The sequence below is a fragment of the Crassostrea angulata genome, chromosome 1 (assembly GCF_025612915.1).
Source record: "Crassostrea angulata isolate pt1a10 chromosome 1, ASM2561291v2, whole genome shotgun sequence".
Classification (NCBI taxonomy): Eukaryota; Metazoa; Mollusca; class Bivalvia; order Ostreida; family Ostreidae; genus Magallana; species Magallana angulata.
Genome location: NC_069111.1, coordinates 22,693,194 through 22,706,217, shown reverse-complemented (window position 1 = coordinate 22,706,217; position 13,024 = coordinate 22,693,194). Strand labels below are relative to the sequence as shown.

At 33.0% G+C, this 13,024-nt stretch overlaps 1 protein-coding gene across 1 annotated transcript; it reads right to left on the bottom strand.

Annotated features, from left to right (window-relative positions):
- Positions 1-476: 476 nt before the first annotated feature.
- Positions 477-13,007, bottom strand: LOC128165144 (mRNA-capping enzyme-like). Its single transcript, XM_052829391.1, has 18 exons — positions 12,851-13,007; positions 11,559-11,658; positions 9,482-9,591; positions 8,771-8,877; positions 8,313-8,401; positions 7,138-7,213; positions 6,854-6,993; positions 6,527-6,612; positions 6,190-6,293; positions 4,682-4,783; positions 4,125-4,260; positions 3,875-3,946; positions 3,264-3,428; positions 2,646-2,717; positions 2,421-2,521; positions 2,205-2,271; positions 1,235-1,358; positions 477-903 (listed from the first exon to the last, which is right to left on the bottom strand). Exons 2-18 carry the CDS (start codon positions 11,638-11,640, stop codon positions 764-766), a joined length of 1,773 nt encoding a protein of 590 aa, XP_052685351.1. The 5' UTR covers positions 11,641-11,658; positions 12,851-13,007; the 3' UTR covers positions 477-763.
- Between the last annotated feature and the right edge of the window lie 17 nt (positions 13,008-13,024).

Here is a 13,024-nt window from a genome sequence, read left to right as displayed (position 1 = left end):
TTCAGTATAATAAAACAAATAGTGCCTGTTTGGGAGGGTAACTGTTGAAATTGACACCCCTCGAAAACCATTGTCAACCTCCACTTCGCGTCGGTTGACAATGGTTGTCTCAGGGTGTCAATTTCAACAGTTACCCTCCCAAACAGGCACTATTTATATAATACCATATGATACAATACCATAGTACAATATAATTATAATATTATAATAAAAAAAATTATATCATGATACATTATCATTTCATATAATTTATACAAAGCCTACTTTTTTTGGACATCATCAGTGGTTCTTGAGAAGAAGTAAAAAGTTTTAGAAGTTTAGAGACATATGGACAGACAGATTAATGATGGACAACAGGTGATCAGAAAAGCACACTTGAACCTTAGCCTTCGGTTTAGGTGAGCTAAATATTTAAGTTTCAAAGACCTTGTCAGGTCAAATGTCTTGCATTAACTAAATGAATACAGAAAATAGGATGTTGTCTGTCTTTCTTTATTTCATCACTAGGAGTTTTAAAATATCTACAGTTATTTCAATTTGCCTTGGCATGCTCCACAAGCTGAAAAGAAGTTGTTTTGCACAGCAAAATAAGTTGAATGAATGGTCTTTAGAGGAACAAATTAAACTGCACAAAAATAACTCACACTATGAATTTGTTCTGGGCACACAAATCCACTGGTAACTACAGAAAAAAATATCCTCACTGAAAATGATGTCATAACATGAAGATGATGATGTCATAACTGGGTTCAACTTTTAGCCCTCATCGTTTGGGAATCTTAGCTGGTGGTGGCATCAGATCGTCTCTTTGCTGTGGTTTTGGGGGAGCTTTAAAACGTTCATTTTCAGCCACTTGAAACAGAAGTTCCTTTGTTACAGGTGAACGAATGCTTTCCCAGACACCTGCCAAAATCAAAGTGATAATCTCATTTTTGTAAAACCTCGATCTGCTGCATGGAAAAAAATCTATATTTTAAGGTGGAATAACACATCGTCATTAAATGGCTGACCTCTGATCGAAACGACATTTTGTTAATAATAATAATGAGAGTAATACTTAATTAGCATTAACTTTCTGCTTAGTACATTGTGACAATTATCCAAGAATAAAACATAGTGTCAACACTGGGATTTGAACCAGCAAATAGCAGTGGTAAAGACTAAAATGACAACATGAGATAATTTTAATGTTACATGTAATAAGTATTTTGCAACTGCAAATTTAATACAGTACCTTGTGCTGTGGATATGCTATTTGGGAACGACTTGTCAGTTCTCTGCCTCATGAAGACCCAATCTTTTCCATTGTAGGAACATTCTATAATTTTACCATCCAGTTCCTTCAATTCTTTTGTCAACTATAAATAGAGAATTAAAGCCCATAATTCAAATATAAATGAAGAATTAAAGCCCCAAAATATTAATCATTAGTTTCTCTGGCCAACATTTTGAAATGTTGATGAAGCAGGCAGGTTTTTTTTAAGACACAAATTTACCATTCACCCATCTTTTAGTTACTTATTTGTGTACTTATCAGCAGATGTTCATCAAGCTGATACAATTCTCAAACAATACAATTGTCACACTACCAGACTATATCATAGAGGCTTTGCTTTCTGAAGATAACAGAGACATTTCAGTGGTGGTCTTATTTTACAGAGACCAACCTCGGGAAAAATGTTAGGGAGAGTTCACTTTTCCCTCACAGAACAAGAGGCCAATAGGCATTAACGGTCACCTGAGTAGCATAACCCACACACAAACTTGTCGAAGAGTCTCATATATTTAGGTTTCATTCTAGAGTAGAAAAATGATATTATGATAATGACGACCACCTACTTGCCTAAAATTTTTCAAAAAGGACTATGAAACCTATAATTTTAGCGAAAAACTTAAAGATCATAAAGAAGTGCATGACCTGATATTAAAAAGGTGCAAGACTCTGATAGAAAATAATTTTACCATGTTTGTCAACTTTCAAGATAAGTTTTATGTGGTTTAATGTTTCCATAGATAAACTAAAACAAAGTGGCTAGTAAACATGTTTTATTTATAACAATCTCCCATCCCAGGGGCAGACACACACTCTCCCTGTGGTCATATAAACAAAAAAAAATATGATTATATCATATACACTGTGAATTGACAATATATATATATATATATATATATATATATATATTTTTTTTTCCATCAATCTTTACCTTTATCTGAGCTAATGGGGCTTGCTGATGCAGCACATACAGGTAACCCTTAGTGGTGGGCAACATTCTGTGAAAAACCAAAAAATAATGCATTTTCATGGTACATCTAATGAAAATCACAGTTTGTACCTCATAAAAATAAATATGTATGACAAAGTTTTGAGAGAAACAGGTAGAAGCAACATTATTTTTAAAGTTGCATATTAAAATTTTTACCCTTCTCCACATTCTTTGACAACCTGTAGCTTGAAATCTATGGAATTCATGTCTGGGGGTTTCCATTTCAAGACATTTTTACACCTTCCAGGTTCGTAGGGCTGTAGAGGAAAGATATTCAATTTCTATCACATTTTCATGCATTCAGATTGTCAAAAATCTTTAATCAATGCTACACTGATTAAATTAGGGTAAAGTTATAAAGACATATTAGTTGTCACTTACATCAGGGACAGGTTGAAAAATCAATCCGTCCACTTCATGACTGACCTGACTGGCAAAACTGCCATCTAAAATCTGAAACAAATTAAATCCTTGTAATGTAACGTTTCAGATTTTTATCTACTAATTTTTTTTTATTTACTTTTGAAATGGCACCTTGAACTATATGGTGTTTTTTAAAACACTTTTATCTTATCTATGCATTCTAACTTATGTTTGTTTTTATAACATCATTATTGGCTAGAGTAACTAATATTTTTACGTATATTCTATGTACTGCATATTTTTCTTTGGTAACTGTTAAACATATATTGTGCAACTTTTACTTTCGCATAAGTGTATGAATATTCTTTGATTGTTAACTTAAGAGTCTCGATATCTGATTGATACCGAGTGCAGTGAGAGTCAGCAAAGCCCGCCTTGCTGTCTTAAGTCTTAATGGTAACACTTATATATAAGAAAATCAGTGAAAAAACAAGTTGAGTCAAGGGTACTAAATGCTGAAAAATTTTCTTCCAGCTCATGGGCACCGCCATATTGATCACCATTTTGTTCAACAAGTGGATTGAAAAGACCGTAATGTCTGCAGGTAATTTACCTAGTACCCCTTTATAAACTTACTTTCCTACAGACAGAGACATCCCAGAATGGCTTCATTCTGACGCTAAAGGGCTCCTTTGTCTTATCAAACAATCCCTGGGTGATGGCGGCATGACGGGGCCCAATGATTTCTCTCTCAATGCAAACCAGCCGAGTATTAAAGTCCACCTTTCCAACCTCCTTTCCCTGTTAATGTAAAAAACTGAATAACATTCATGTAGATATTTCTATCATTGTTATTCTGTTTAAATCCACAAAACGTAATAAAACACATGATAAAATGAATTCTCCTTCATATGGACAACCCTCTTCAAAAATGTGTTTGATCTCCCTTACCATAATCATATCAACAAAAACATAACTCAAATCATTTTTCTTTTTGCATATGAAAATATTCTTGAAAAAAGAAGAACAAATTGTTTAAAAATACAATTTAGGACGACGGACCCAATTCACTTCTTAAATATTGATTTTAATTAAAAATTTAATTTGAGTTAGAGTTACTTAAAATATATCAAAAATCAATTTAAAAAAAAAAATCAATTAAGATTTTTAGTTGGGAACATTTCAAAATACGTTTTTATTACTTCTCTTTTTCAACTGAACAATCAATGGATACAACCATAACTGACCTCAAATCTAACAATGTCGTACACCAAAAACCGAGGCACTGACTTTCCTTCCACAGTATCAAGAATCATCTCCTGAAAATAGATAACCGTAAATCAAGCTATCTTTCTAATTTTAAATCTTTTTAAGATTGATATGAAAATCATTGCCTGATATTGCCTATTTCTATGCCAATTCAACATCAAGTTTTTCAATCGAAAAAAGCAAACAAAACCTAATTTGGCTCTGAGAATAAACTTTAAAGATACTAACTCCGTCTAAGAGAGTGTCCCGTAGGTGTAACTTGAGATCTTTTCGTTGACGGAAGTTAAGTCCAGGGATGTGAAAGACTGTGTTATCTCTGTCAACCATGAAAACTTCATTTGGACCGTCCACTAGAGCCATGTACCTGAAGTCAAAATAACACTACATGATTGTATTTATTAACCAAATATTAAATATACACACACCACATACATTTTAAACTGAAATATTATCACATAAAAACATTTTACACAATTAAAACCTAAAACTAAATGTTACTTGGTGCTAAAAAAATACATGTAACAATAATAATGCCATTCAAAAAAATAAAATACAACATAGAGTATACTAATTTGTGATTTCCATGCATGCAATTATCATTCTTAACATTAATTTAATCTGCAGCCAAAATCAAATGATCATTACCTGTAACAGTACTGTACAAGTCATTTTTTTTAACACTGATCAGTCAATATCATGGGATTAGAATATATTAATCAATCAATACAGCTGCTGTTTGATATATTTAAAATGTCATTTCCGGCTCATGTACATGTATCACCAACCTGGTGCCATCAGCTTTCCAGCTGACCTTGTAAGGTTTTTGTTTTAAGAAGTTGAGGTTGTGGATATCCATGGAGACAGGCTGGGACCCTGGAAACCCTGACCTAAAGAAGAGAATATTTAATAGTGGTCAGTCACTCCAAGCTTTAAGTGAGGTTAAATTACAGGTACAGTCCCTGAAACGTTCTACTTTCCCATTTTTCTGTGCGTTCACTTGCAATCTACCCTCTGCTCCGTTTGAGCTTACCTTTCACAAAGCGCTCACCGTGCGCTCACAAAGCGTTCTACGTTCGTTAAGCGTTCACTTATCGTTCAGTCTGTTTTCATTTGGAACTCCAAAATGAAAGATTCGGTCTTTGAGAGTCACAAAAAAATGAGAAAAGAAAACGTGCATAAAGGTGGAAGGAATCTTAATACATTACACATCCAAAAACATTATTTTAATCAGAATTCAATCCGAACAATTCAAAGTACACATTTTTGAACCGGTCCGTTTTTTGTAGCTGTTTTTTTATCAACTACAACCCTTGTATGATTTTTAAAGTCGTTCGTATAAAGAAGTCATTACAATTCCTTCGATGTCCGATCAAAAATGTATCCATGCCCGACAAATTGTCGGCGACAATAAACTGAACAGATCAAATCAAGTAATGTAGCTAACTATAAATGCATGTTAATTTAAAGATGAACAATAAATCCAAAAAATACGATGTTTTTAATGATTTATAAAGTAATTATAGTTTCCCAAATCGTGATAACTTTTATCTTTGAACAAATTGGCTAATTACTGAAAACTCTTTTAATTACTACATGATAAGAAAAAATGATGTAAATGATTATTTAACAATAAATAAAAGTTCTTTACCTGCTTTATTCGGTATTATACATACATCTAACAAAAACAAAAATGGAATTGCATATTTGTTCGTTTACGTAATTGTGTACATTCCGTATACAATATAATATTTCAAATGCAGAGGTATTTCAGTTACCTCGTTCCGAATATTTTCGGTTTTATGTACTAATTAGCCTTTTTAATTTTTACATTATTCGATTATTCGTTGATATAAATATTGCTGTCTTAAATTTCATTTTATCTAACTCTTATTCCTAAATAAAAATAGCATGGTATAAGATAGGCTAGGTTAGAGATTACTTGCAGCACAAGATGTAGGATACAGGATATAGGATAGCATACGATTGTTTTGTCAACTTTCACAATAGCAGCACTGTACATGTAGTTTATTTGCTATTTTTTCCTGATTACCGACAAATACTATGTAAGGATAACTCGAGAGAAGCTCCGAATAAATTGTTCATCCTGCGTTCAAAAAGCATTCACATATCGTTCACCATGCATTCACCGTTCAGCGTGCCCTCAACGTTCGCTCAGAGCGTGCTCACCGTTCACTTACCGTTCAAGTGGGAAAGTAGAACTTTTCAGGGACTGTATGTACATTAACTGCTCTTTGAACTTGAATTTTTTTACATTCTTTTTTGTATCACATACTTTTTCCATTCACACATGGCTTGCACTTTTTTTTGAACTTCGGACAGCTTGGGTTGTAGCTTCAGCTGACTCACACCTTTAACACCCTCCATAAACTTGGCATCCTATACAATTACAGACGCATCTATTTCTATGAACTGATTTTTGACAAAAATAGTATGGCTAATACAGTGAATGATACTAATTTGTAACAGCAACCAGCAAGTTTCAAATAAGTTTTAAGAAGCAGAGTTTGTGTGCATAAAACAAAGTGGAAATACATGAAATAATGAAAATTTAGTGTAAAAACAATTAAAGTTTATTAGAAGTTACCCTTGAAAACTGTTCTCTTACTTACCTTTTTGTGAAATTCTTTTTTGATCTTATTTGGTCTACCATTAGCCTGTGTTATGGACTGTCCATCATCATCAACTGTCTCTTCCTCTAATTAATTCAGATTCTAATTAGTACAGGTAATATCATAGATATTTATAGATCAACTCTTTTAGTCAACTGCATCAACTGCATTTTATAAGATCCTTGATATATAAAATCTATAAATTTAAAGTCTTTAATTCTTCAACTTCTTCAACATTAAAAATTAATCCATATTCAAAAGTTTGAACATGATAGTGCACTCAGCATGAGATAAATTATCTAAGCATATTTTTTTTTTAACACTTACCATCGCACCAGTCAGGAAGGGGTGGAGCTGGATTTGTGTTTTCCACCTCGTCATAGCGACGGTACAGTTCTTGCAGATAATCCTGCTTGTAGATGCCTGGAGGCCTTGCTCTGGCGAAACACTGAATTGCTGCTTGAAGTCTGAAAACAAAAGGAAAAGATGTTTTTTCGAAGTAGAACTGTCATGTTTTTTGTGTAAATCATTTACACCAAAAAATATGGCAAGAATGATTTAAAATCATTCTTGAAAAGGAAAACGTTAAGCTCTAAAGAATCAACTCTTACTCCCAAGAAAACTGCTCTACAAGATATGATATGATGAGGAATCCAGTCCTGTTGAAACCATGTGTGCAGTGAACCCCTATAAATGTACATCACGAATATAAAATCTTTCAACTTTAAAATTTGTGATTCAATGTTATTTTTTTAATGACGTTATCTGCATTATCAACAGACAATTTTTTAAAATCATTTACCAGAAGATAAATCTTCTGATTATCTTAATTTTTCACATACAATTACATTAGATAAAACAATAAACAGGGGATAAATGTATGATCTTTCATTTAGGCCATCAAAAATTAATTCCTTGATTCTCAGGCCCGCAAGCATCTGATTGCGCATTGCCAATTATTATCATTAAATAAATAAAATAAAATTTGCGCTTGCTTATTCCCGAAAAAAAAAAAATATCAGATTTAGGACAGCATTTTTAATACTCAAGTCAGTAAAATGCTTAACTTAGTCAAGAACATAATTGCAAACATCGCGATAATTCAAATTTGATTACAACAATTGCAAATGGCTTACAAATCTAGTTTAATACAAGACGCTGTGTTTAGTTATGATCGCCACAGATGATTTTAGTTTTGGTACATGAAGAAGAACGTAGTTCAACCTCAAATGCATATAGGAGGAGAGTTTCAGCAACTTGTACAATACTAAATATCCCATTATGCTTAAACACATGGGTTCCTCATTCATTGCATTTAAACATCGCTTTTTCTGGATTTGAATAAGAATTGCATTTTGTTAAAATGAAAAGAAAAATATTGCATCCTTTTTTTTATTAAAGACAAAAATATCACCACCCAACCGTATCTGTTTTTGAAAATGTTGGCCCAAAACCAAGAGATTCATTTTTAAAGGCCTTATTGTGGGTTAATATTTTTGTAACAAGAGTTTGTTTTATATCCCTGAGCATTATAAAAGGGATAGGAAACACAGAAGCTCAATAAATAATAAATCCATGCAATCACATCTTCCACATATCCAGATCCAGTATATCAATTACAAATTGTTTATGTACATGTTTTGAAAACAGTTTTCTAACATAGGTGATATAAAGCAAAGGTAAATACATCTGCATTTTCAAGATTATTACATGTATTGCTAAAATGAAGTTTTGGTTCATCGGAGGATCAAAATTAAAGGATCTGACATTAAATTGTGTATTTCACCTATGACTTCCAAGGGTTTCTGGTTAATAAATCTGGCACACATCTGAATAAAGGCCTGGGTTTGATCCATCGATGGTGTTTCTCCATGTCTAAAATTACAACAAGACATCCAACCTGTCATTGTTGCTGCAGTTTTAAACATACACGCAATATGAAACCAAAAAAAAAAAAATTACCAATGGAATATCTGCAGCAGTTAAATACATACATGTAAAATATACAAGGGCTGATCTAAAAGAAATGCCACAGATGTTATAATACCATGAAAAATCTTTGAGACATCTACCTACCAGGTATTTTAATTCAGATCTTAAATCTTTTTAGGGCATTATGATAAATATTTCTGAAAATATTATATTTTGTAGGGCGTTAGGTAATGATAGTTGCCACACGCTAGCGACATCATTTCTAGATCTCTACAATGAAATATGGAATCAGATTTTAAAACTGAAACTTACCCTCTACACTGCATCTTGACATATCTGCAGTCATATTTTTCCTCAACCTCTTTACTGTTGTAAAACCTTGTGGTGTTGGTTAAGTCAATCAGTAGACCCATTTTTACCTATAAAGTGTAAATTCATATCGTTATAAATTTGATCTACCAGGCAGGAATGTAGGAATACAGTGCAAAATATATGCTTAAAGTATGTGTATGAAATTTTGACCTAACTGATCGAAAACTTCATTATTTTAAAATTGTACATGGAGGAACGATGCACTGAATTTTGTTGCCTAACTGACACCAGAACTACAGTCTACTTTCCCAGTGTATCAGGTGGCTAATTAGTAGTAAGAAATAAACAAAAACATCCCTTATCAAGTAAGGATTGAAAAATATCTAACAACCTGTACTTATGAAAAATAATTTGACAGAATGGGTTTTACATAAGAAGTGTAATTCTAAATGACCCACACTGTACAAAGTCACTTTTTTCAATGTCAGATTTTAATTTATTAATGCTCTAAGTATTCAAAAATTGCTCTAAACAGGGTAAAAATTGTTCCTACTATACACATCGAAATTTTTACATATATTTTGGCTTAAAATGCGCATGAAATACATAATGCTATACGGTATTTATCACACAAAGAAAGATGACCAAATCAGCTGTTAGGATATCTGACAAGTTTCATTGTCTGAATCTAGAGAGCACTAATATTCTTGCCTTCATAGTTTTCAAGGACCCAAAGAGAAGATCAAGGTTAAACACACTGAATTCTGGTATCATGTCATTGTAACGATCATCCAGCGGAGTTTTCAAAGGCAGGAACTTTCCTTCAAAAGAAAGGTATTCATAACAGTAAACCACTGCTAAGTTATAAAACATAAGTGATTTATTATTTTGTCAATAACTATAGAAAAAACATGTACTGATTCAATCCCAGTTTTGGCATATTTTGTCAAAATGACATATACTCTGCAAGCAATATGGCAGACAAAATAGGCTTCATACTTTCTATAATAACAAGAGGCCCATGGACCACATCGCTCACCTGAGCAACTTTTAATCTACACCACCTGAGGATGATTCCACATAAGTTTCAGCTTTGCTGGCTGATTAGTTTCTGAGAAGAAGATTTTTAAAGATTTACTCATTATATTCCTATGTAAAAATTTGACCCTCTATTGTGGTCCCACCATACGCACAGGGATCATGTTTTTCACATTTTTGAATCTACACTACATCAAGATGCTTCCACACCAGTTTCTACTTTCCTGGCTGATTGGTTTCTGAGAGGAAGACATTTAATGATTAACTCTATATCTTCCTATGTAAAAATTTGACCCCTCCCCCCCCCATTGTGGCCCCACCCTACACATGGGGGATCATGATTTCCACAACTTTAAATTTACATTACCTGATGGTGCTTCCACATAAGTTTCAGCTTTCCTAGCTGATTTTTTTCTGAGAAGAAGATTTTTTAAAGAATTACTCTATATCTTCCTATGTTAAAAATTCGACCCCTCATTGTGGCCCCACCCTTCCCTCAAGAGTTATGATTTTCACAACCTTGAATCTACACTTAATGAGGATGCTTCTATATATGTTTCAGGCTTTTCTCGCCAATTGGTTCTTGAAAATTTAAGAAAATTTCTAATCATTTTCCTTGGTAAAAGGGCATGGTCCTTCATTTTCACAACTTTGAATGCCTAAGGGTGCTTTGTGCCAAGTTTGGTTAAAATTGACCCAGTGGCTCTGGAGAAGACGTTGAAAATGAGAAAAGTTTACAAACAGACAGACAGATGGACGACAGACAAAATGTGATCAGAAAAGCTCACTTGAGCTTTCAGCTCAGGTGAGCTAAAAACTTTAAATTATTCTTTGATCTATTAGGACTGGTTTCTACTGAGTCAAATGGATGGGAGAGAGCTGATGGGACTACCTAGATAAATAAAATGGGACCCAGAGATTTATCAGTAACTACTCAGGGGCCAAAATTTGGACCCATTTCCAATTGGAAAATATTTCTGTGATGTTGGATCATATTTAAAATTCTAGCTATTTTGTTGTCCATCTAAATAAAGATGACACCTGAAATATTGACATAAGTTACATTTTTAATTTTTCCCAATTTCATCAAATTGTTGATCACATTTTCCCACTACTCAAAGATGGCGTTTTCTGTAATAGGCTGTAAAATACCTGGAGCCACTTGTATAATTAAATGAACAGTTACTTGAAACATTCAGAGACTGAATCATTTATCTGAAAAACACACATGACAGTAAGCCAAGTACTCAACAATGATTACAATTAGTGTTGGGTATTTGGGGGAAATTTTGTATTGTAATATATTGCAATATTTTAAAATGTATTGGGATATGTATTGGGAATATTTTTTTTTTTATCAAAATTTGAATATTTCTCTAATGTTTATAGATTGTTATTGACTTTGATGTATATACATAATTCATTTGCACTATAAAACTATACAAAATAGAAGAATAAAGCAATTTTGTTGTTAATTTAAGAACTGAAACTGAAATGTGTCCATATCTTCAACTTTTTTTTTTTCGTGTTTTAGACAATAACAAATGCATCAGCCATTTAATTTAAATCAGAATTTTGTAATACCGAGCCTGTAAACAAATTCCGAGATCCATCAATTAAGCCGGTATACCAGTATTGAAAAAAATGTATCGCGATACATTATTTTTCGTGCACGTATTGCAATACACCGGAATGCCAGTATTAATGCGCACCCGTACAAGTAATACATGAGTATCTATTAAATGCTTGCCTTGAACTAAATGACCTTTCCGAGGACAGTTCACCCATCGTGGGGGTGGACCCAACTTCTTGTCTCTGTTTGACATGCTCATTTACTTCATTATGGACACCTACAAGAAAAACATGGAGCATACATACATTACATGATTAATGTATTTGTTGCCAGTGACCAATAGTTCCTATTCTATGAACTTTGACATTTAGATCAATATCCATCTTGGCAGGTAGATGGCTTCTACCAAATAAATTTGAAGATAAAAAAAATAAAAACTTGGGTCATAATTTGGAATGTATTGTCTAAGTATGCATAAGGCTTGTAATGGTGTTTAAAAGCATATCAAAGGCAAGTAATGTGAAAACACAGTCCTTGAAACGTTCTACTTCTCCATTATTCATGCGTTCACAGTGCGCTCACAGTGCGTTCACTTGCAGCACTCTCCGCTCCGTTCATGCTTACCATTCACAAAGCGCTCACTGTGCTTTCATAAAATGTTCACCTTCGCTCACCGTCCGTTTAGCGCTTTCACTTATCGTTCAGTCAGATATTATTATATTTAGACTAATGACAATACAGTCATGTAGTTTATTTGTTATTTTTTCTTGATTACACAATGTAAGAATAACTCCAGTCACTCCGGATAAATTGTTTATCTTACATTCACCATGCCTTCACTTTTCACTTTACACTTGCATTTGCACTCCGTTTATGCTCTGCGTTTACTCACCCTTCATAGGCGCTCACCAAATTCCGACCATCCTAATTTCTTTAAGATAGGGAGGGTTTTTTCACAATATATTTCATTGAAAACAAAACTTATCTTTAAAAGGTTTTCTGTTGCCATTTTTTGTCAGATTTAAAAGAAATTTATATTGATTAAAGTAGATTCAATTTGCATTGTTTGACATGCATTGAAACAGTTTTTTAACAACTCATTTGTAAAATTTGATACCTCAAAAACAAAGATATTTTTTAAGAGCTCTACGATATATCTTTCGCAATATGTGAGTTAAAAAATCTTACTTTGGATTGTAAATATCAAATCTCAAGACCCAAAGGTATGTAAACATGATCATTATGGTGCCAAAAAGCTTGAAAAATTCTAATTTTATCAATCCAGGGCTTTTCAAGATCGGTCAAGGGGTTACTTTCCGACGATTTTTTGAAAAAAGTTGGTTTTCAATGAATTATGTAGTGAAATGAACAAAATTGACATACTTTTGGTACCTGAGTGTATGTATGCGGTTGCATTTCATGGAATGATTTTTAAGTAAATGGATACAATTTTAAAGACAAAATCGCACCTTTAATCTTGATGAACGATAGGAAAATTCGAATAATTGAGGTAAAATTACATCTACAATCAAAATCCAATTCCAGTTGACTGAAATTATAAAAATGTCAACACACTTTGACTTTCCCAAACTTTTCAATATCCTCCATCTTGGGAATAAACTAACTCTTTCTTGCAATTATTC